The 24240-nt window shown below is 38.0% G+C and overlaps 1 protein-coding gene across 1 annotated transcript in view; it reads right to left on the bottom strand.

Annotated features, from left to right (window-relative positions):
* The window catches only part of LMBRD1 (LMBR1 domain containing 1), a 111679-nt gene extending 88749 nt beyond the window's left edge, over positions 1-22930 (bottom strand). Inside the window, exons 1-3 of the mRNA XM_037139788.2 lie at positions 22680-22930; positions 15841-16017; positions 8201-8261 (exon numbers count right to left, since the gene is read on the bottom strand). Of these exons, the coding sequence (XP_036995683.1) occupies positions 8201-8261; positions 15841-16017; positions 22680-22754 (313 nt within the window). The 5' untranslated portion in view covers positions 22755-22930. The remainder of the gene's footprint in view (positions 1-8200; positions 8262-15840; positions 16018-22679) is intronic.
* Between the last annotated feature and the right edge of the window lie 1310 nt (positions 22931-24240).

Here is a 24240-nt window from a genome sequence, read left to right as displayed (position 1 = left end):
GAACACTTGTTACACTGTAAGGGGTGGAGCCTTAGGTATTCCCCAGGGGTGGTCAACCCACCAACCCTGTGACACTGTGAGGGAAGGGTCAAACAGAGAACAATGCTGCTTGCTCAGCCCTCAGCTGGATATCAGTCACTTACCCCACTACCCACAAGCAAACTTGGCCCTTCTGATGATGATTCCCAGATGTGGGAGTTTGGGTATGTTCTAGGACCCTGTGGGTCTCTCCAACGAACTCGCCTTTGATGATGTTTTTCCTGCCACCGAAACCCCCCTCAGGTTTTTACCACCAGAGGTTTTGAGGCTCTATTTCCCTTCCCTGTAGTGCTGGAAACCTGGGTTGCTCAGTCTGTCTCACTCCCCAGTTGTTTTTATGGTTATCTGTGCATCCTCCAGCCATCTTCTTGCTTCACGTTCTCTCTGGTCCTGTTTCCCTTCTCCACCTCTCCTACCAGTCTGAATGAATGTTTCTTCTTTAACTTCTTGGTTGTCGGACTTCCTTACAGTTCAATTTTTCTGGCAGTTTTGATTATTTTTGGTTTTTAAATTTGTTGCTGTCCTTCTTTTGGTTGTGCGAGAATGCACAGTGTGTCTACCTATGCCTCCATCTTCCAATCCCTGAATGCCTTTATTTTTGGACTTACCGCACTGTGTAGATACCATTATGATGTTGGACGTGTTAGTGAAAAGACATTTTTGCCTTGTTCCTAATCTTAGAGAAGAAGCATTCTGTCTTTCACATTAGAAGTAGTTTATTCATAAATGATATTTCTCAGATAAAGAAAGGTCCCTTCTGTGACTAGACAAGTGAGGGGTCTCTCAGTAATGGATACTGAATTTTGTAAAAATAGATAATTTTTCATATCTATTGACATAATCATGTAGTTTTTGTATTTTATCCTATTAATATGGTATTTTACATGAATTAATTTTTGGATAGTAAACCAACCTTGCATTCTGAGGACAAATCCCACTTTGTCATGGTATATAATATGTGATGCTAAATTTAGTTTCCTAAAATTTTGTTAAGGATTTTGTATCTATGTTCATGAGGGCTATTTGCCCATAGTCTTCTTTTCTTGTGATATCTTTGTCTGATATTGGTGTCAGAGTAATAATGGCCTCCAGAATGAGTTGGGAAATGTTCCCTCATCTATTTATAAAGAATTTGCATATGTAAAGAATTTATAAAGTATCAGTATAATTTGTTTAAACGTGTAATAGATTTCAGCAGTGACAAAATCTGGGTATGGAATTTTCTTTGTGAGAAGATTTTAAATAACTTTTTTTACTTGCTACAGAGCTATTTCTTCATGAGTCACTTTTGGTAATTTACGTCTTTCTAGGAATTTGTCTACCTCATTAAACTGTTTGATTTGTTGGTGTAAAGTTCTTCATGAAATTCCTTTATAATGCTTTTAATCTCCGTAAGGTTGATGGTAATGCCCCTTATTTCATTCCTTATCTTGATGATTGGCCCCTTCGCTCTCTCCTCCCTGGCTCCCCTTCTCCCTTCCCTCTGCCCCGCTCTCCCCTCTCCTCTCTCCTCCTTCCCCTTTCCCTCTCCCTCCTTTCTTCCTCCTTCCCTTCTCTCTCCTCTCTTTTCCCTCCTCTTTGCCCCTGTCCCCTCCCTTACCCCTCATTCTTCTCCTTTTCTATCAAGCTAAGGTATTTACCAATTTTATTATTTTTCAAAGACCCTGCTTTTCACTTAATTGACTTTTTGCTATTGTTTTTGTTTATTTCATTGATATCTGCTCTAACCATTATTTTCTTTCTTCTGCTTCTTTTCTTTTTCTAGTTTCCTAATGTGTAAATTTACAAACTTGAGGCTTCTTTTCTAATAGAGAAATTTAAAGCTGCAAATTACCCTCTAAGCACTGTTTAAGCTGCCATCTCATAAATTTTGAGATACTGCATTCTAATTTTTCATCAGTTCAAAACATAACCAAGCTGGGGTGGGAGGGGTTTGAGGCAGGCGTGGTAAGGGGAGAGGTAACAGACCTAGTCTAAAATACTATAGACTACCACTGTCCTCGCCAGTTTTCAAGTATAAACACTTCTCAGATTGTTATATACCTCTGGTTGATTTCCAAAACACCAAATTGTTCTTTGATCAATTCTGTCATGCTTGAGGGAGAGGACCTACCAGCCTTCTTTCTTGGCCAAGTATAAAATCACAGCCCCGGATCATTCCATCTTAACAACACGGAAGTAGTGCTCATAAGAAGAGACATGAGAGAACTTGCTTTTTCTCTTTCTGTTCTTTGCCATGTAGGGACAGAACAAGAAGGCGGCCATCTGCACACCAGGAAACGGGTCCCCAACAGAGACCAGATACCCTTGACCTTAGACTCCCCAGCCCCCAGAACTGAGAGAAGCTAAGACAATAGGGAGAAGTGGTCAGATTCAGGATAAACTTTGAAAATGAAACATAAGAAAATGTCCTGCCATATTAGATACAAAATGTGAATTAATAAAAACTCATGATACTCCCAAGGTTTTTGGCCTGAGCAACTCCATCCTTCTTGTTTTTGTTCACTGAAACAAGTAACCGTACACAGTGTAACGGACTGAGGGTCGGTTGTTTTAGAAATGTTAAATTTGAAATGTCTTTTACTTCTTGGTAGAAGCTGTCAAATTGACAACTGGGCACAGGAATATGATATTGAAGAGAGGTCTGCACAAAGATTTGAATCTGGGAGTCTGGCATACACATAGTATTTAGAATCAAGCAACAATATATCACCAAGGGATTAACTGAGATATCTCTATTTCAGATAGCTTCAAGGGGTGGATCCTGGGCCATACAGATATTAAAGAGATCATGGAGAAGAGAAGAACTAGCTAGCAAAGGCTCAAAAAGCATAACCAGGAATGTAATAAAGAAAATCAAGGGCATCTGTTTCTCTCCTCTGGAGTGTTAAGGAAGGTTTATGATATTCACCTGACAAATTAGTAGTTTGTTTAGAGATAGAATGTACAACGCATACTAGTTCCAAGTTCAAGAAAGCGCTTGTTTTATTTTAGTAGTTCCTTTGGAAACAGATTCTTAGGCCCCTAAATCTCAAGGAGTCATTATCTAGAGAATCTCTTAAGCAAATCTAAGCAGAAACCACTTAGAAAACTCCCCTTGTGGTTAAGAACATTTTTAAAAAGGGAGGATGGGTGCAAAAGTTATTAAGATGATCACTCAGTGAGTTATATAATGTTTAGGAATATACATGAAACTAATATGTCAACTGTAACTGAAAAAAATGATTTATAAAAAAGGGGGAGGGGTTAGAGAAAGCAGGATAGGACACAACTGTTAGCTCATCAAAAAGAACTTTATAGACCTTAATCAAAAAACAAGTCCCAAAATTGTACCAATCTCTCTATCTTGTCTAAAAAACAATGAAATATATTGAAGATGTTTCCAAGACAATAAAGGCTCAAAAAGATGTAAATTTAATGAGATGCCAGATTAATTCCTTCGTATTTTAATTTCCCCGTATCACTGCACTGAAAAGATTTACTTCTCTTGCTCTCTTAGCTGACGTGAATTAAAACAACAGCAGACAGCACCTATTTAGCACTATCCACATATCTCACACTCCCAGCACACTGTGAAGCAGGTACCATTCTATCGCCATTTCACAGGAGAAGAAATCGGAGAGAAGTTAAATGACTTCAATGTCCCATAGCAGTCTTCTCAAATTAAAGAGATTGCAAACCTTAAATTCAATAAAGACTTCAGGTACAGTTTTTGAGCAATGAGCCAATAGAGAGTGGGGAGAAACTTAGGTGCTGGAAAAGTCTGGAATAGAAATAAATATGCAAACACTTTGACACATAATAATCTGGGACTGTTTGAGTAAGTGCACCCATACAATTGAAATCAATGCAACAGACTTTTTTACTATAAAAGATCCTCATAGCAGCAGTATTTCAAATAGCAGAAAAGTCAACAACCTAACTGATCATCAATATTTGAGTGGATAAATAAACTCTGCTGTTGTTACAATGGACTATTATATAGCAATGAGAGTCAACAAAGCACTTTTACCTGCAACAATACTGACAATTGAGATATAACACTGAGTGCTAATTAAGCAAAACAGAAAATAATACATATCATACAATTCAACTTATATCTACACAAGAAAATAGTAGTCCTAGAATTGGTGTCAAAGGCAGAAAAACGTATCTAGGAGGTAGTGAAAAGGCAACTACAAAAGCTAAACACAATGGACTTAATTAATTCCTGCTGGTGGTTTGGGCCCTCCCTATTTCTATAAGCCCTGCCTTCAAGCAAAATCAAAACAAAAGTTAGGAAAAAATATTAGGTAAAAGAAAAATTCAGTGGGATTGCAGACTGGTACAACCATTATGGAGAACAGTATGGAATTTTCTCAGAAAAATAAAAATCGACCTGCCTTTTGACCCAGCAATTCCACTGCTAGGATTATATCCCAAGAATCCTAAAACATCAATTTCAAAGAACCTATGCACCACAATGTTCATAGCAGCACAATTTACAATAGCCAAGAGTTGGAAGCAACCTAGGTGCCCGTCAGTAAATGAATGGATCAAAAAATTGTGGTACATATACACAATGGAATTCTATGCAGCAGAGAGAAAGAAGGAGCTACTACCCTTTGCAACAACATGGATGGAACTGGAAAGCATTATGCTGAGTGAAATAGGCCAGGCATTGAAGGACAAATACCATATGATCTCACCTTTAACAGGAAGCTAAATAACAAAATAAACAAGCAAACAGAATAAAAACAAAGACACTAAAATAGAGAACAAGTGGGCAGCGACCAGAGGGGAGAGGGAAGGGAATTTAAGGGGAAAAACGAGGAGGGATTTTGAAGAACAAGTATGAAAGACACAGGGATGAGGTCTGTGGGGAGGGGGGGGATGGGAGGGAGGTGGGGAGACAGGGCGGAGGGGGGGTGGGATGGGAGAAATTGACAAAAGAAAACTGTACTTGAAAAATAACTCAATAAATTTTAAAAAATGTTAGGAATGGTAAAAAAAAAATTCACTTGACAATTTTAAAAAAGTAGATACTGAAAAAATTAAAAGTTTTAAGGTTTAAGAAAACAATAAATATCTGTAAGTAAATTATCATAAAGAATCTAAAGGTTAAAATAATTTTGAAACAAAAACAGAACAGATAAAATGTTAAACACACACACAGAAGAAAACAGACTGCATAAGAGGCTCGATCAAAACAGAACCGAGAGGCCCTAGCCAGGTGGCTGGCGCACTGGTGGGAGTGTTGAACACTCCGAAAGGTCGAGGGTTCAACCCTGAGTTGGGACGCATACAGGAGGCAACCCGATCAATGTTTCTCTGTCATGCCCATGTTTCTTTCTTTCTCCTCCTCCCTCCTCACTCTCTCTAAGCACATGCTTGGGTGAGAACAAAAAAGTAGTTCTTTAAAAGAAAATATCAGAGAAATTTGAAGACATGAAAAATAAATGTAAATATTCAACAAGAAAAAAAGGAATGACTCCTTAATGTTTCTGTGGTAGGCAAAACATCCTCAAATGAGGGAGTCTTTTTCTGATAATAGGGTCCCCATGAAAACAGAGCAAAGGTACAGAAACAAACCCTCTCTTCCCTCTTTACCCTCTCTTCCAACACAAACTTTGGAAACTATCTCCTTTGGAGGCACCTTCAGTAAACTGAGGACTGTTAGCCAATCAACAACTGGTGAGTACCTGGTTGGTAGAAGCAGCTGTTAGCCTGATTTTTGCAAACTTTCCAGAAAATAATCATCAGAGTTCCATTAATGTAACAGAAGTTTCTCAAAACTGTAGTTTCCACACCTTAGAACTAACAGAGATCCTTTCAGGGCATCACAATATGAAAATTATTTTCATAATAATAATATGTTTGCCTTTTCACTAGCAGCTGTCGTACTCTTCACCACCAAGCACTCACAAGCAGGAAGCACTTTTATTCAGGAGAAGTCTATCCGAAGCAGTAGTAATTACATTAGATGTCCACCCTTGAATACACAACTTTTCAATATTCTGTGTGAAGGCGAGTGCACATAATGTATACTTGCGAGAGGCACGTGTGCTGTTTCAGTGGGAGTTACACTAGTCACTTTTTCCCCAAAGAATACCATTTTTACTTGAAAAAAGTACTGACAGACAAACAATGGTTGTCCAGACATGAAGGCGAGACCTGAAGGCAGACTTGTTAGGCAAACTATCTAACAAATGAATAAAGTGAGCCTGACACTTCAAAGAAATGAGTGAATTTTTTGCCAATGATAAAACCTGAGCTTTCAAGAGAAAATTAGAATGTTTGAAAGACTTGAATCCACCACCTTGAGCTTTACACCTTTCAAATACAGAAACACTTAAAAAAAAAAAAGAACAGCGAGGATATTAACAAAATGCAAGAGTAAATCAGAATCTCTCTGGATGTAGCATTAGTACTATTTAAAAGGTCCCTAGATAACTTCTGAAACTGCCCTGGGGTTCAGTGCTGCTAAGCATTCCCACAGGTAACACCCCCAGAACTATTTATTAAAACACAATTCATTTAATGACAAGCAGCTCCAGCTTAGGAAATAATATCCACTTTAGACCATGCCACTCACTAATAAGGTGATCTTTTGGAGGGGGTTATAGCGGATTAAAGAGTAATGGAAAAATATATGACAAAAATTAAAAAATAAGAAGGTGATCTTTAATATCTCAAAATATCATTGAATTAAACCTGCTTCCTTTGATTCCACAGTCATCAAGAAATCTTCTATTCATAATTTGGCTTTTCATGCAAATTTCTTCCCTAGATCAGCATCTCAACTATCCTATCCCAAGGTACTTACATTTCCCACTACAACTCTCATTCTGCAGAGAATCAGACCCATATCCCTAAGTCATCTACAGTTTATAATGATTAACTTAACTCCCGTGCATTTAAAATGACACTGGGACACAATATCCTTAGGAGGATTGAGGAAAACACTCATTAAAATCATTTCCTTTAGGCTTAACTCTCTCCCTGAGACCAACAGACGAGGCTGCATGAATTAAAGGCTGCAGTTTAGAAGTCTTTGTAACCTCAGTTATAATAGATTAATCCAGTAGCCTCTAGGTTCAATAAGATATGCTTTGTGAACCTGGACTGCACCAAGATAAAAGTTGGCTGATCTTGTCATGTGTTCTACGGCACAAAGATACTTTACTGTCACATAGGAGACAGGCCCCATCCCCCAAAAATTGTTTCTGAAGGTGCAATTTATATCCTTCCAAAAGATTTGGTACTGAAAAGGTAACATTTCATTTAAAAAGCACCATTTCAAAAGTTTTAACTTAATAGGTCAAATTTTTTATAATATGTATTTATTGTATTTACCAGAAATATAAATTCTATATTAAAATACCATAAAAACATTTCTAAAATCTATATTAACAGGAAAGAATTTCGTGGGTTCTATAGATTTTACATCAAGAGAAAAGGCAAAGGTTACAGCCAAAGCAGCTAAATTAAAATCCAATAAAACCTTTAAAAAATTATCCCATCAGTAGAAACTTCTGCAGCTGTGTTTTAAGTTTCCAATTTAGTACCCTACTAAAATCTTATTCAACATCTTGACTTAGTGCTTAAAAAATAAAACAAGCATCCCTTTCCTAACTCATCACTTAAACATTTTTATAAAAGTTCAGGTCTTATGTTTATTCAAAGAAAAAGTTTTGGAAACACTTAAGTGGTTATTACAAAGCTTTTATAAAGCAACATTAAGAAACAAAGAGGGAGGAAGTGAAGGAAAGAAGGACCAATCCACAATAATCCCCTGGATTAAACTGGCTACGTACAGAAAAGTTGACGCTACAAATTCCTCAGAATGCTCTACTAGTGCCAATATTTTTAAAAATTGCTAGGAAATTGAGAATCTTTAAATCAAGAGTACAAGTGGGGAATTGGTCATGGTAACAAAGGAAGCGATCTGAGATTTAAAGCAATGCGACTGTAGCACCTCCACAATGAGGTGCTACAAGTGGCCCTGAATAAAGCAAAGTAGTAAAGGAAGTTTCAGGATTACGAGAATGAATGCTACATTACTTATTCCTGGTGATGAAGAGTAATCTCTATTGGGATATCAAAATTAAAAGTTTATATGTAGTTTTATTCTACATTTTGGTTAGCAGCCAAATAGGAAATGAAACTGAAAGATACTTACTATAGTAACCATATAATACAGTGTCTTCGATCTGTCTGCTGACATTAGCATTAGCCCAGTCCTAGGACAAAAAGGGAACAACAGAAATATTAACAAAGCACACATTTTTAACCATTATAATTAAGTTTTAATATGATTGAATATCACTTATAAATGTATCAATTTAAACAGGTATAGTCCTTGACTTTACCAAGTTACAAGTAAATGCTGAGATAGCTCTAGGGAAACAAATATAAATAGGAAGCATCTAGCTCAGACTGCAGATCAGGGATCACATCCCAAAATAACCCCAAACTGAGAACTGAAGGAAGAGAGGTCATTCTCAGGGACAAAGAAAAAAAACACTAGGAAGGAAGGAAGAAAGAAGAGAACATACATGGAGAGTTCGAAAAAAACCGCAAAAAACTAAACACAGATTCACCAGAACTTCTGAACCGGTAAGAAAGCAGGAAGAGTGAAGGAGGAGGGGAAGGACATAGGTTTAAAGGACGTGTAATGCTAAGTACTTTGGGCTTTGTCCTAAAGGTATGGGAAAATTGTGATGAATTTTTAAAGAGTGACAAATATGATTTGTATTTTAGAAAAAAGATATTTGAGCATAATATATATTGTTTAAAATACCTAAAAGAATAGTCAACCTAAACTTCTTTAAAGTCATTCCATACAAGTGTTTTTTGAATTAGTAATTTAAATTTAGTAATTTAACTTAGAAAATTCATTCAAATTAATCTTTTCAAATAAAAATGCATACATTAATGAATCTGGATTGAGGTATGCAAGTCTTTTTGTTGAATATTCTAAATTTTATGCATATGAAAAATTAAACCTGGAGCTTCTAAGTGACTGGTCATTGCTATTAAGTAGCAAAGCTTGAAGTGGTATATGCAGGTCAATTTTTTTCTTTATACTTTAGAGGTGAAGTCAGTATCAACAAACATTCCCCTAACAAGGACTCTTAAGGAAGGATATCTGCATTTAATTCTCATAAAATAATTTAGGTTTCTTCTTTTTTCTTTTCTTTTCTTTTTTTTTTTTTTTTGCTTTTTAACATATGAATACTTCCGCAAAGAACATCTGTGAATTTTTTACTGATAAACACCTAAAAACCCAAAAATGTGGAAAATCCAAATTTAGTATCACAAATGCAAAACCTTGACACACAATGCTCAATAAAAACACTACATTTCCTATAGCAATATATAAGACTGTAAAACAACTGCCTGGAGGTAAACGGTGAAATGTATTACTGTACAGTCATAACATGGGCTACCATATAAACACTGAAAACAATGAAATCTATAGGAACTGGCACAGACGGACATCCATGAAGTTAGTGTGAGTGGGAGTAAACAGAAAAGTTGCAACCAACAGTTTTAACACATGCAGTATTTGTCTAAAAAACATACTGCAAGAAACACTCATTTACAGAAAAATGGAAAGAAAGTGTAAGTAATGCTCACCACATAGGAATGGAAAAGTACTGGAGAGAATTCTATCCAATGATTGGATATTTTTTCATCTATGATTCAAGTATCTAAATGAATATATACATAAACAAAGCTTCAGCTCCTAACAGCTGTGTTTCTTTAGAGACTATTTATATATCAAAAGAGATTTAAAAAGATTTCTGAAACTTGAAGATTTTTTGAAACAGGATAATTACATCTATCCCTATGCAAACTCCCTACCCATTTCCAAGACAACCCCACGAGGTACTAACCTACCCATTGAGAATCTGTTAGAAGTTAAACTTTGAAAATGAGTAAGACCCTAACCTCGGGGGGGAGAAATTAAATGTAGAGAGATTGAGTGTAATTTAAAGCCAAAGATTCATTGAAATTTAGTATCTTTTACCCTGCAATGCTCTTTTGTTTATAAAAACCTTGTGCCAATAAGAGAATATTACTGTTACTATTTTAAAGCTAAAAATGTGTAAAGTATACAACATCACTCAAGAACTTTTAGTGTATTTGACTTTTGTACACTGTCTTGCCTCCAAGGTATCTGATGTACTGCCCAAAGAGCTTAGTTTATGAAACCTTCCTCCTTCTACATTTTGAGAACCACTATGCCCTTGATACTTTCATAAACTATGGCCTCCCAGAGTAGAGACCAAAAAAAAACTTGAGTCACTTAAGGCTCAAAGGAATGTAGACAATCAAGAACTAATACTAAATAGAGAATATTAAAGAACATTACGAAAGAAAGAAAAGAGGTACAAATTCCACAGAAAAAAAAAAGATATAATGGGTCACATATATAAAATTCCCTTTCCCATTCTTCAGGTGATGTTCTGAAACACTCAGCTCAACTCAAAACTATTGTACATTTGACTCTCCTCAACTTTACCTGATAACCTCATCTCAGAAGTATTCTCACTCAGGCGTGATTCTGTCTGTCTCCCACGGATCATGTGGCAAGGCCTGGAGATGCGGGGTTGTGGGAGGTCAGTATGCTACTGGCTTGTAGTCGATAGATGCAAGAAGAATCTGCTAAACACTTAGAATGCACAGAATAGTCCCCCACGACAAAGAATTAACCACCACCAAATGTCAATGGTTAAAAAACACTGACTTAGAGATATCTAAAATAATCTGAAGTCAAAAGAAAAAATCTCACTCAACTTACTACCAAACCTAAAACCTAGAATCCACCTGTATTCAAATGTTAGCTCCTCTTCTGCTGGGCGCCCATACTATTTATAGCCAACCCTTTCACTGTGAGACACCTTTGTCTTCTCAAGGACAGTGCACCTGCAGTAATAACCTCTCTCTGCTCTCAAAAATTCCTCCAACTCTATTGAATGCTTAAGTACACAAATTCTAGTTATTTCCCTTAAACAACAAAGAGGTCCAAACTCAACTACCACAAATAAAAACACTGACCGACCTAACTCGACCAAAGCCTCACTTTTCTACCCCTCTCGCTTCACCTCTCAACATCATTGAAAAAGCTATCATTCTCTCATCATTCGAAAAAGCTATCAGGAGGGAAACACAACCTCCTCCTGATTGACATATGCCTCCCTCTTCTGTTTATCTTCCTAACTATTAGACTACAGCCCTGCAGCTGGCCTGCACATAATGGGCACTCTAATCTACGGTCCAATACCTTCTCTGAGTGCTCAGGCTCCCCCGTTCGTATGCTGATGACTTCCAAATACTTCTCTCCACCCCTAAAGTCTCCCTGAAGCTTTACCTCCCAACCTGACACCTCCACTTGAATGTATGTAAGAGGAATTTTGAAGGTAACTTACCGTAAATACAACTCTTTTAATACATTCCCTCAGCTGCCCATGTAACAAATATGGGCTTATTCCTCCTGCTTCCCTATTTATTTTATTTTACTTTTTTTTAAATCTTCACTCAAGGATATATTTATTGATTTCAGGGAGAGAGGAAGGGAAAGAGAAAAAGAAACATTGATGTTATAGAGAAACATTGATTGGTTGCCTCCTGCACATGCTCTGACCAAGGCTCAAAACTGCAACCTTAGTATGTGCCCTAACCAGAGATCGAACCTGCAGGACAGGTGTGTGGCCTGACTGGGAATTGAACCCATAGCCTTTTGGTGCATGGGGCAATGCTCTAGCCAACTGAGCCACCCGGCTAGGGCCTTATTTCTTTAAAGAGTACCAAAACCTAGGCATCAGCGCTTCAATTTTGTTTTTCCTTCACCCTCCATATTTAACCCATCAGCAAATCCAAGCAGTTCTATATCCAAAATATATACCAATTTTAACCATTTTTCTCCACCAGCACTACTCAAATCCAATTCATCTTCACCTTTTTTTACCTTCATTAATTTTACACTGCAGTTAGAAGAAAACCTAAACTCATTACATGACGTAAAAGTCATAAACGGTCTGGTCCCCACCTTCCTATTAATCTCAGCTAGTACCAAAACACAACCCCAAACACCACACTTTAGTCAAATAGGCCAAACAGGATCTATGTCTGCTGATGCTTTCCCCCAAAGGCACTCGGCTCTGGCTCTTCACCTGCCTGGCTTCTCCTCACTCAGGTCTCCAGTAACCTCAGCATTGGCCTACCTCAGCAGTTTGGCCTTCGATCCTATCCAAATTATCCACAACTAATTACACTCTCGCATCAATCTACCATATTTCCTCATAGATTTTAGCACTATGAGGAATAGCACAAGCTTGTTTTGCTCTTTGCTCTTGGTCTGGTTTTACAGATGGCAAGCTCCATGAGAGCGGCAGCCTCATTTGTTTTCACTGTTATTCTCCAATATTCACATTTATCAGGTACATATTACATGCTTAATAAATATTAAGTGAATGAATATTCACTTAATTTAGATGCAATGAAAAGTAAAAAGCGCTCAGGACACAACTACCACCATTTGAGAGGAGGACTGACACATTAGGAAAGAGTGCAATCGCGATATTTACCAACAACAGGTCATGAAGAGATTAATCATTAGGGCAAGAGAGTAAGATACGAACATTTTAGCTACAAAGATATTAAGTGTTTTGATGCCATATTTTAACTACTAATTTTAATTTTACACACTGTATAAAATACAGAGTATTTGCCCTGACCAGTGTGGCTCAGTTCGCTGGGCACCATCTCGCAAAATGAAAGGTCACTGCTTCGATTGCCAGTCAGGTTCGGTGCTGTTGGGGCACATGTGAGAGGCAACCAATTGATGTTTCTCTCTCACACTGATGTTTCTCTCCCTCTCTTTCTCCCTCCCTTTCCCCCTCTCTCTAAACACAAATAAACAAAATTTTAAAAAATACAATAAAGAACACTTGTTCACATTACTATCGATTTCTGATTTCCTTTGGTTAGTATACTTTGTGTATATCACTATCCAAAGTTATTGGCCAACTATGCAAGACACTGTAATAGATACTTCTAGAAGACTAGAAACTTCTAGTTTTTAAAGTTGTTTTTTTTCTATGAAGTTAATTACTTCACACACACACAAAAACTAGCAACAAAAAAATTATCTGGCTAAAATTATTCATAGTGCCACGTGTTGAAAAAAGTCAAAGGAAACTCAAACATTATTACAACACAGTCCTGCCAAAAGGAGAGACAGCTAGGAAGGTAAGTACCTAACATTAAACAGAAAATACTGTGGACTACCTATGCATAGAAAATCCTGGGCACCTTCTCTGTTCCTCAGACAAATGTTAGCTACCAATGACATCCGTGTTTTCCAAATAATTATCCTTTATAAGCAAGTCCATAATCAGTTTGGAGGCTTCAATATTTGAGGTGGAAATGGAGAAAGAGAATACATACATCCATTAAGGGATAAAGACATGCATGTTGTAAAAACTAGAATACAACATAATGCACCATGAAAAACTACGTCACATACATTTACCCTAACTAATAAGGGTCAGATACATTTAAGCCATTGTGGCATACTTTAACTCTAAACTTACAATTGTGGCATAAAGACTAAAGGAGTAGTTCTTAAATACTTGCACCTGTCTTTCACTAAGCTCCTCGCATGAATTCATCAATAACCTTTTAGAGAAAATACATTCTACAGTCTATCAAGAAAAAGTTATTGAAAAGTCTTTTCAGTTCTACCTCTGAGAGTTAGCATAAACCAGCTTCAAATGAAAACTTGTGAGTTTCTGCTAACACCCCACTCCAAAAAAAGGGGATGTTTTAAAATATTAAAAAGAAGGGTATCAAAGTATTGGGCATACATTATCTAAGCTCTGAGTTGGCTAAAAAGAAACTAAATAGTAAATGACAACTAGTAAATAAAAAGTAGGAAAAAAAGAGCACATACAATTGCTGAATAAATAATCCCTTAATAATAAGTTTTTTTTAAAGTGGAGAAAAAAATTAACATGGAATTTTTCCCTTTTAAGTAATGCTGCGACATTTCTCTCTCTTTTTTAAAAATCCTCACCCAGGGACATTTTTCCATTGTTTTTAGAGAGGGAGGAAAGGAGGAAGAGAAAAAAAGAAACATTGATGAGAGAGGGAAGCATCAATTGGTTGCCCCCCCATACCCCTGCCTAGACAGATCTCAGGCACATGACCTGACTAGGAACCAAACCCACAACCCTTCAGTTATGGGACACTTCAACCAACTGAGCCACACTAGTCAGGGCATTGGTGCCATATTTAGACTTAAAAAATATAAAATACCTGGTTGGTATAGCTCAGGAGATTGAGTGCAGGAAGTGAACCAAAGAGTCACTGGTTTGATTCCCAGTCATGGTACATGCCTGGGTTGCAGGCCAGGTCCCCTGTGGGGGCCACCTGAGAAACAAACACACATTGATGTTTCTCTCCCTCCCTTCCCCTCTCTCTAAAAATAAATAAATACAATCTTTTTAAAAAATGAAAAAGTATATAAAATAAGGACTTGGACTACAGCCATGCATTTTCTTTTCTTAATAAAACAAGTGCTCTGAGTTTTTATAGGTAATACTTTTGCTTCTTAAGTGGGTGAATTCTTACTCAAATAATAAATATACAAGGAACAATACTAAGCTGTAGATACAGATAAAGATCACTGTGAACAAAGAGCTCTGGAGCCAGACTACAGAGCTTCAAGTCCTAGCTGCAGCACTTATAAGCTGTAGATATAGGTCATGCCACCTCTCCAAACCTTGGTTTCTTGCCCATAAAAACATGGGTAATACTATCTACCTCATAGGGTTGCTTGGGAGAGTAGAGGCAGTTAACAGATGTAAACCATTTAGAACAGGATCTGACACATAATAAATACTCAACAGATATTAGTTTGTACAGTATTTGGCACATACTAAGTGCTCAATTAAATACTTGCCAAAGGAAGACCTACAGAAAATAACTAGTTTTCACAAAATCAGAATACATCTAAACCTAACCACAAAACAGTTTCAAATTATTTAGGCCCAGTTGGCTGAATTCAGGAACTTATTTTGGAACCATGCTTTATTGAGATAATATTTTATTTAAATATTTAAGTACCTACATGTGTGTTAGACACTGGACATACAACAATAAGTAAGACATAGTTCCCGCCTCATAGAATCTTATACTAATAAGAAACTTAAAGTAATTTATATAACTAAAAGGGGAACTAAGAAATCTCCCAGTCCAAAAACCCTTCATTTAAAAATGAGAACCCCCTGTGCCAAAAAAGGGAGAACTTAAAGTACAGAAAAGTTAACTGATTTGGCCAAGGACACATGCCAGACAGTTAAAAGCCAAGACTAAAACTCAGGCTGTGGCATCCACAGCCTAGAGGTCTCTTCAGTATACCACACTGAGTGAAAGTATTCAATACGAAGTAAGGATTACAATGCTGATACGCCACTAACAAAAGCCCTTCTAAATTATTAATTTGGTGCATTAATGCAAGCCAAGTCAAATAAACTTCAAGCTATGAGAGGCACCAAAATAACACCTCCTACAATTAATAAATGTTCAGGTTAACAAAAGGCATCTTCACATCTGAAGGTTCCCAAATTAGGAGCTCTACGCCATCGACAGTCCGTTTCTAGTCTTCCATGTCGCTCCTCGCATTCGCAGCCCCGCACTGCATCGCCCTTCTCTTTTATTCCGAGACAGCAAGAGAGCACAATGTGCACTGTACTGCTATACGTAAACACTTCACTGCCAAGAATGTGAAAGGAATAAAACTGGAATTACCTTAAATGTACCATTTTGATTTTTCATGTAGGAAACCAAAAATATATCCACTGGTAGGAGTGCTGATGTGATAAGTGCAATTGCCAGAGAAAAAATTGCTGTTATGGTGGAAACAACTTCACTTTCCCGATGACTCTGATATTTACGGACATATATCCAGCAGAATGCCAAAATAGCCTGAAATGGAACAAAAAAAAATGCTTTGTTATTGCCCTATGTATGCTCTAAAGCTGATTTTAGCATGTGTTTGAAAGTTCCCAATGGCAGACTTTACATCAAGTCAAGTCTCTTTGAGATATGTGAAAAAGGTCCGCCAGCCCTTATAAACATAAGACTGATAATTTTCAAAGCCTACCTCATGAATGCAGTACAATCCCACTTATGTGCAAACACACTCACACAAACAAAAGTTAACAATAACAGTGCTCAGTTACATATATCCTCACAGAACACAGTGCAACAATTAACAGTTTCACACAATGTCATGGTTATAATTAGCTTTGTATACTTTGTCCCTATAGAGTGCTCCAACCTCAAGGAGCTATAACTAGATATTCTATCAAACTGAAGCATCATAGAATATAACTTGAATTGAAGTTAACTTCTGCCCCATTATGACAGTTCAAGAGGACCATTCGGCTAAAGACTAATTGCCAATGATCACTATGCAACTGATACATTATAATTCAAACTTTAAAGGGCATTAAACAAACAAAAAAGTACTCACTGGCCCTGGCTGGTGTAGCTCAGTGGATTGAGCATGGGCCTGCGGACCAAACAACCATGGTTTGACTCCCAGTCAGGGCACATGCCTGAGTTGCAAGCCAGTTCCCAGCAGGGGATGCATAAGAGGCAACCATACATTGATATTTCTCTCCCTCTCTCCTTCCCTTCTCCTCTAAAGACAAATACATAAAATCTTTTTTTTAAAAAGTGCTCACTGAAAATAGATACATATGCAAGAAACTTTCCAGTGGGGGGGGGGGGGGGGGGGGGGGGGAACTCAGAGATGTGCTCTTAATAGTTACCAATGTCTTTCTACTAATTAACAGAGTGTAGGAGGACTTCAGTCTCCTGATTCTCTAACTTCAGGTAACATCAGAATCACCTAGAATACTGATTAAAAGCACAGACTGCTGGGCTCTACTCCCAGATTTTCAGATTGAAGTAGGGCCAGAAAATCTACATTTGTAACAACTTCCCAGGTGAGGTTGCTGCTGTCCCTGAGTTACATTTTGACAACCTCTGCTCTACTCAGCAACAGGAGATTGCAGATAAGATACTGAATCAGTAATTCTCAACCTTGGTTGTGTGTCAGAATTACCAGGGCACTTTTTAAATACCTTTATGCCCTTGCCCCAGAACAATTCAATCAGAACGTGAGGCTCCTCCGGGTTCTAAATGCTTGAGAATCCAACCTGAGCCAAACTTGAAAACCACTCTTCTTAATAAGGTCTATAAGAACTCTGGAACAAAGTCATTATTTTATCCTTTCACTCCTTTCAACAGATTCAACTGTTACTTCCTTTCTGAGGATCCCAGTTATCCACCTAACTAGTATCCACCTCGTTCTGCAGCTTCCAAATTCTCCTACCCCCTCAAGATACAACACTTTTCCCACTATAAGGGGAAAATCCTTTTTAGAGTTGACCCCTCTCTTTAATCTCCATCTCTTGACAATCACCACTATCTGTTATCTGTCCCCATCACTTCTGCTTTTTCTACAATGTCATAATGTACTATATAGTATGTCATCTTTTGAGTCTGGCTTCTCTCACTAAGCATTATGTATGTAATCCTTAATGTATAATCATAAAATATTACTAATATTTTAGTTGGTGTCGGAACAGCAGAAAAATATAAAGTGAGAAGGGAGACTTTACAACCTGGATACTGGAGGGAAAAAAATACTTAGGTTCAACTTCTGTTTTAACTATTTACTAATTTCTTTAGGAGAGATTATTTTTTGTAAAATGTTACACATTAATATTTTTTATTTATTTTTAAGATTTTATTTATTTATCTTTAGAGGGGAAGGGAAGGAGAGAGGGAGAGAAACATCAATGTATGGTTGCCTTTTGTGTGTCCCCTGCTGGGAAATGGCCTGCAGGGAACTGGCCTGCAACCCAGGCATGTGCCCTGACTGGGAATCAAACCGGGACTGCCTGGTTCGCAGGCCCGCACTCAATCCACTGAGCTACACCAGCCAGGGCTAATATTTTAATGGTTTGTTTTTAAATAAATTCACACACGTTTAAAACACTTCTCAAGTTATTTTGTTTTTAGTTGGTTTGTTTTTTTTAAAGTCATAGAAGCTAGGCCTCATCTTTCTTTCCTTAGCAGCACCTAACACAAAATATTCAATAAATTTTTGGTTGGTTTTCAAGCAAATCCACACTTTTACAAAATTTAAAGTGATAGTTATTACTGCAGAGGCAGTAGTTTGCCAAAACCAGCTACATTTCGAATGAAAGAGAAACCCAGACAAAATACTGAATAGTTAAGGCAGAGGTTCCAGAACATTTTGCTTTCAGGATCTCTGTACAATTTTAAAACTGGGAACCCCAAAGAGCTTCTTGTTTATGCAGGTTAGATCTATCAGGAGTTACAATATTATAAAAGATAAATATAAAATAAACCAAAATCCTCATCTATAAAATAGGAATAAGAATTCTTTCATAGCAAGTTAAAAGGATTAAATGAGATGTAAAGATTATATAGCACAGTGCCTGGCCATAGTAACTAGTTAACAAACAGCAACAATTATTAACTGTCACATAAAATAACATCTTCGAGCAGTTCATAAAAGAATCTAACATATAATTTACTACCAATTATAAGGAAAGGTTTAGAGCAGTCCCCAGGTGCTCCCCAAACATTCTGCTTTAGATGGTCTGGGCTTTAGGAATTTTTAAAACTCCTACGGTGGTTTAAATGAGTAGTCAAGGTTGAGAACACTGGGGCAGAGGTGGGATTGAGAACAGGTGAGTGAGTGTTACACTAACAAACACACATGCTGCCTGGATCTTGTTAAACTGCAGACTGTGATTCAGTAGGACTGGGGTCTTATGTTTTGTATATCTAACAAGTTCCCAAGTGATGCCCTCACTTTTGAGTAACAACAGTAAACCCTGCTTTACAGAAATGGAGACTCTGTCTTGTATCATAATGGAAAATGCAGTATGAAAGGTGGTCTAAGCCAAATTAAGGACCTTGGGGAGACAGGGTAGAAGGGTTTAGATTTGATACAGTAAACACAGATAGATTATCAGCTTGGAGGAACCAGATCTAGTAACTCCTTGTGTGGCTAAGAAACTGAAGTCCACTCTGCTTGCCCAAGATTGCAAAGGTCATCAATCCAAGTGTTCTGATTCTTTAGTAGATGACTGGCAGCAGTTCTCAAAGTGTTAAGTTCCCAGACCCCTGGCAGTTCCAAAACCCTTTCTGAGGACTTGCAATTTGAAAACTATTCTCGTAACAACACTGAAATGTCATTCGCCTTTTCCACTATGTGGATATTTGCAATCATGGTGCATAAGCCATGGTGGATAAAACTACTGGCAAACTAATCATGAGTGCAGATAATGGCACCAAACTGTGCCAGGAGTTATATTCTTCACCCTCACACACTCACAGAAGAAAAAAAAAGACAACTAAACTTAAGACTGTGCATAACAAAGTAATAAAAATTAACTTTATTAAACTTCAACCCTTAAGTCTTTTTAATACTCTGTGGGGGAAAACATGAAGTATGTGTTTAAGTTCTGCTGCGAACCAAGGTGTAATGGCTGCCTCAAGGAAGGTGGGTACCTTAATACCAGGCGGCTGGAAGCCAAGCTCAGCACTCTGCAAGAAACATCATTTTTACTTGAAAACACAATTGACTGACTATAGTTATTCAAACATGGATATTTGGCAGATTTTGTCCAAATGAACAAAGGGAACCTATCACTTCAAGAAAAACAACTGACTGTCTTTGTTGCCAATGATAAAATTCAAGTTTTCAAATGAAAATTCGAATTTTGGAAAACTTATAACCAAAACTGAACTTGACTGTTTCTCAATACTTATTTCTGGGATTTCTTCTGACAAGATCAGTGGTGATATTAATGAATGTGGAGTTCTGATATTATTGGGTTGGCCAAAAAGTCCATTTAGTTTTTTCCATAAAAATAAGACATATTATTTCATTTTCAACAACAGCCTTACTGATTTGGATATTTTTAGTATGTCGGCTATCTTCCACTATTGGCTTCTAGGGCAGAGGCCAGGGGTGCTGCTAAACATCTTCCAATACATAAGACAGTCCCACATCAAAGAATTATTTGGCCAAAATGTCAACAGTACCAAGAAACTTCACAAACCACTTTTGCCCCATCCAATCAGTCACAGCACCTTCTCCATACACTGCATAATTTTTTTGCATTTCAGTTGTGTTTTTACCTTTCTTAAAATAATAAAGCATAATAAGCCAGAATTGTTGCATATTTTCTTCCACGTTCAATATTAAAATGGCTGCACAAAAATTCACCAATTTTTCTAAGTTTTTTTTAAATGTACACTGATACGACAGCTGTCACAATATAATCTAACAAAATTGTTTCAAATTAAGTTAAAGACAACAAAGCACTATTAGAGCCATCATACAGAGGGGAAAAAAAACCTTTGGGCCAACCCAATGTATAATGAAATAGCATAACTCAGTGAACCAGTGTTTTCTAACTGACCAAAAGCATCATGTTATAAAACCACCCATGATGAAAAGACCCATTCAATGTACAACATGGACCAATGGATCTTAAACGAAATGAAAAAATCATTGATAGGGTTTCAGATACCATATTGCAACTAACTTTAAAAAGCTTTGGTGTCATATTAAAGAACATGCATAATTATCTGTAAAATACTCCTCTGCTTCCAACTACGTTTCACTAAAACTGAATTTTCTTCATATAACTCAACTGAAATAACATCTCAAAAGACTGAAGGCAAAAGCCGACATGAAAATCCAGCTCCCAGAGACAGACTCAGATGAATAGCTAATGATGGAGGGTACAATTAAGGGCTGGAGGGATTGAGCAAAAAGGAAAAAGGACGCATGGACATGGACAACAGTGTGGTGATTGCTGGGGGTAAAGGAGTTTAAGGTGACTAAATAATAATGGGAAAACATATAATAAAGATTAAAAAAATTAAACAAACAAACAAGAATCCAGCTCTCTTCCAATGAGCCAAGAATTAAAGAGAATTACAGAAAATTAAACAATGACCCTTATTACTGATTTTCTCTACTTCCACATCTAGTTTAAAACTCAATTCATGTCTCATTTTACTTTGTTCCTGTTGTAAAAATCACCAACTTAAATACCTTCCCATCTTCATCTATCCAAAGTGTATGTCAACTGCAACTTCTTCCAATATTGTTCTCTATTCCTTGAAGTCCTGTTTTATAAAATCATACTTTGGTTTTCAATACTTAAAATACCTACTTCAAGAATTTTTGTTTTCCTACTCATCTTCAGGTCCTCATAAAGACCACATTTTGTTTTGCTTGCATCCTACTACAACTTACTGCACAGCTGCTACACGCGAAATGTTTATTCATCAGTAACTGCCAAGATATTCCCACTAGATTTTAATACTGGTTACATGCTTGGTTTTCTTCTTAAACAACTGAATATAGTGGTCTGGAAAAGCTAGGAACTCTCCAAGTATAGGACTGGATGGGCTTTGAAGATCACAGCCAAGCTCTAGAGGCAAGAGAAGCCTTAAGTTTTCACTTTTTTTTTTTTTTTGACAGTTTCTGGTGGAGCTGCAGCAATTTACTAGCAAAACATACTACACAGGTTGTAGACACTATGTGGCATCTAACAAGTAAAATTAAACAAGTCAATTTCCAGAACTGAAGTTCAAGATTTTTTTGGTTTCATTTCTGTTGTTAATTTTGTTTCGTAATGAGAAGTGTTTAAAATAGTTTGGGACAGAAAGCAACAACAGTAACAAGTGAAGGTAATGAGGAAACAGTGGGAATGGGGAAAGGTAGAAAGACACATTGAACTCCCAGATACAATGGCCCAAGAGCTTTAATAACACAGGTAGAAAGGTAAACACTAGGTCATCTGGCCATTAGGGTCTACGTTTTGCACATGGGATAAGCAGGAATAAGGTGGGTGGGAAAAGAAGGCACCCGAGTACACATACCCTGATATGGGCAGTAAAAGAGGGCTACAACTTGCCCTACAGACTTCTACACCTATCAATAGACTGGGAATGAATGTGAAACCTGGAAGTCAGAGGAAAAACTCACATCGCCAAGGCAGAAGCACGCAATGGGCTGAGAAAAGTTGTAGACTGAATAACCCCAAGAGCAAAGAGAAGCTGAGAGGCCCCGTTCTAAGTTAAAAACGCTAGGGCCCACCGGACTGGCAAAGATCAGGCGCTGCTGCCCCACTAGCTTGTGCTCCCATTGTACAGAGTAGCAGAGGCTTATACACCCTTCTCGACCCCAAGGGTCTCCTCATCCCCCAAACTACACCTGCCGCACGACCCAAGTCTGGGGCGAGGGCAAGAGTTTCAAGAACGGAAACCTGCATTAGACGTCACCAGGAAAAAGACAGCACAGCTGCTGCAAATCAGTGTCGTGTCCCCCAGCCTCCAGCGCGGACCCAGCCCCAGGCGCTCAGAGCCGCCCCCGTCCCAATACACACAAACACAGTCTCGGCTAAAAGCGGGGCGGAGAGAGGAGGGTCTACCGCTCCGAGAGAGGCCAGCAGCAGGGCCGGCCCCTCCCCCTCTCCCACCATTCTAAACACTGGGAAAACTCCAAGCGCCTCCCGTACCAGTAATAAGAGGCCGAATATGCACCAGCCGGTCACCAGCTCCGCCGAAGCCGCGCCGGCACCGTCCGCCGCCATCTTCACTTCCGGTCCAGCTGTGGCTATCCTGGCGGGTGGGGGAAGGGGAGGGGGAAAAGAGGAAAGAGCGTGCAGAACGCGGCGCCCTCACACCCTAAAGGTTAAAGGGACAGAGTGGGTGGAGTAAGTGGTTGCCAAGGCGACCCAGCCCAAGAGCGTTCCTCGGCGATTGGCTGGACTGCAGGAGAAGAGGCGAGGACCGCTCGGGGGCGGAGCGCGCCGGGGACGCCGTGATGTCACTGCGCTGGCAACTTTCGAGGTGATGAGATCCTGGAAGTGAGGATGTGTCTCAAAGCAACGCAACCTTTTGAAATACTATTTGATTCGTCGTAAGGTGATGTACTGGAAAAGCCAGGAGACGGCACAAGGGTTGGAGCAGATGTAGCTGGAGATCCAATTTTAGGTGTTTCCACTTTCTGCCGAAAGCATCCAGTGTCTACGGCAGAAAGGTGGGATTTGCAGAACTCCTCACCAGGTTACAGGAATGGCTGACTCTGAGGAAAAAATTTATCATACCAGCAACCCAATTGACTTTCTATTTTGCTGGCATTGACGCCTGGCCTGAAAAGCTGCTTTGCTGGATGCTAAGTTATCATGTGATATTTTGGCCTTTCTAGAGCAATACATGTCTGTGAATTTCCACGGTGACTTCATGGTGACCATAATCTTCTACACACTTTGAATTTTATGTAAAATTGGAGCTTGTACCATGACTGAACTGAACCTTTTTAGTATCTGATGTACTCTTTATTTAATTAAGCTCATTTAATAAAGTGGGTTCATCCTTTTGCTGACTCTGAACACCTATGCATTGGGATAATATTGGGCAGTTGCTTGATTACCAGATTGAAAAGCCTTACAAACCTGTGTTGCTGATGAAAGTGACTAGTTACAAGGAAAGTAGGACTTCAAATCAGGAAAATCGAAAAAGAGGGAAAAGAGAAAGTGAGGCAACTGGGCAGATACAGATGTGCATTTCAATAATTTTTTCAGCCTTCTACCTAGTCAGGGTGTATTACTCATTTATACAGCAAATCAGCAAGGACTGAATAAATTTTCCTGAATGACGTTCTTAAATCTAAGAAGCTTCCAATTACAGACCAAAGTTATTTAAAAATAATAATCTTTATTGATGATGATATAATAATCATTATTTAAGATGATAAAAGGAATACATGCTTATTTATAAAATTTCCAAGTATGAATAATTTAGAAACCAAAATGGTCATAACAAATTGACACAATTCTCCTCACCCTAAGAACCTTTGGAGTCTCAATGTTTTTTCTGTGCACATTATAACTGATCCCATGAAGATGCAGAAAACCAATAAATAGTCCTTTCCTTCTCTACTTATGCTACAGACTGAATATTTGTATGTGCCCCCAACCATCGACAGCTTCATATATTAAATCCCAAAGCCTAAGGTGTGGTACATTAAGGTAGGATCTTTGGGAGATGCTTAGGTCATGAGAGTGGAACCCTCTT

The sequence above is a fragment of the Artibeus jamaicensis genome, unplaced genomic scaffold (genome assembly GCF_021234435.1).
Source record: "Artibeus jamaicensis isolate MK-2021 breed Jamaican fruit bat unplaced genomic scaffold, CSHL_Jam_final contig_388, whole genome shotgun sequence".
Classification (NCBI taxonomy): domain Eukaryota; kingdom Metazoa; phylum Chordata; class Mammalia; order Chiroptera; family Phyllostomidae; genus Artibeus; species Artibeus jamaicensis.
This window is presented reverse-complemented; position numbering and strand designations above follow the sequence as displayed.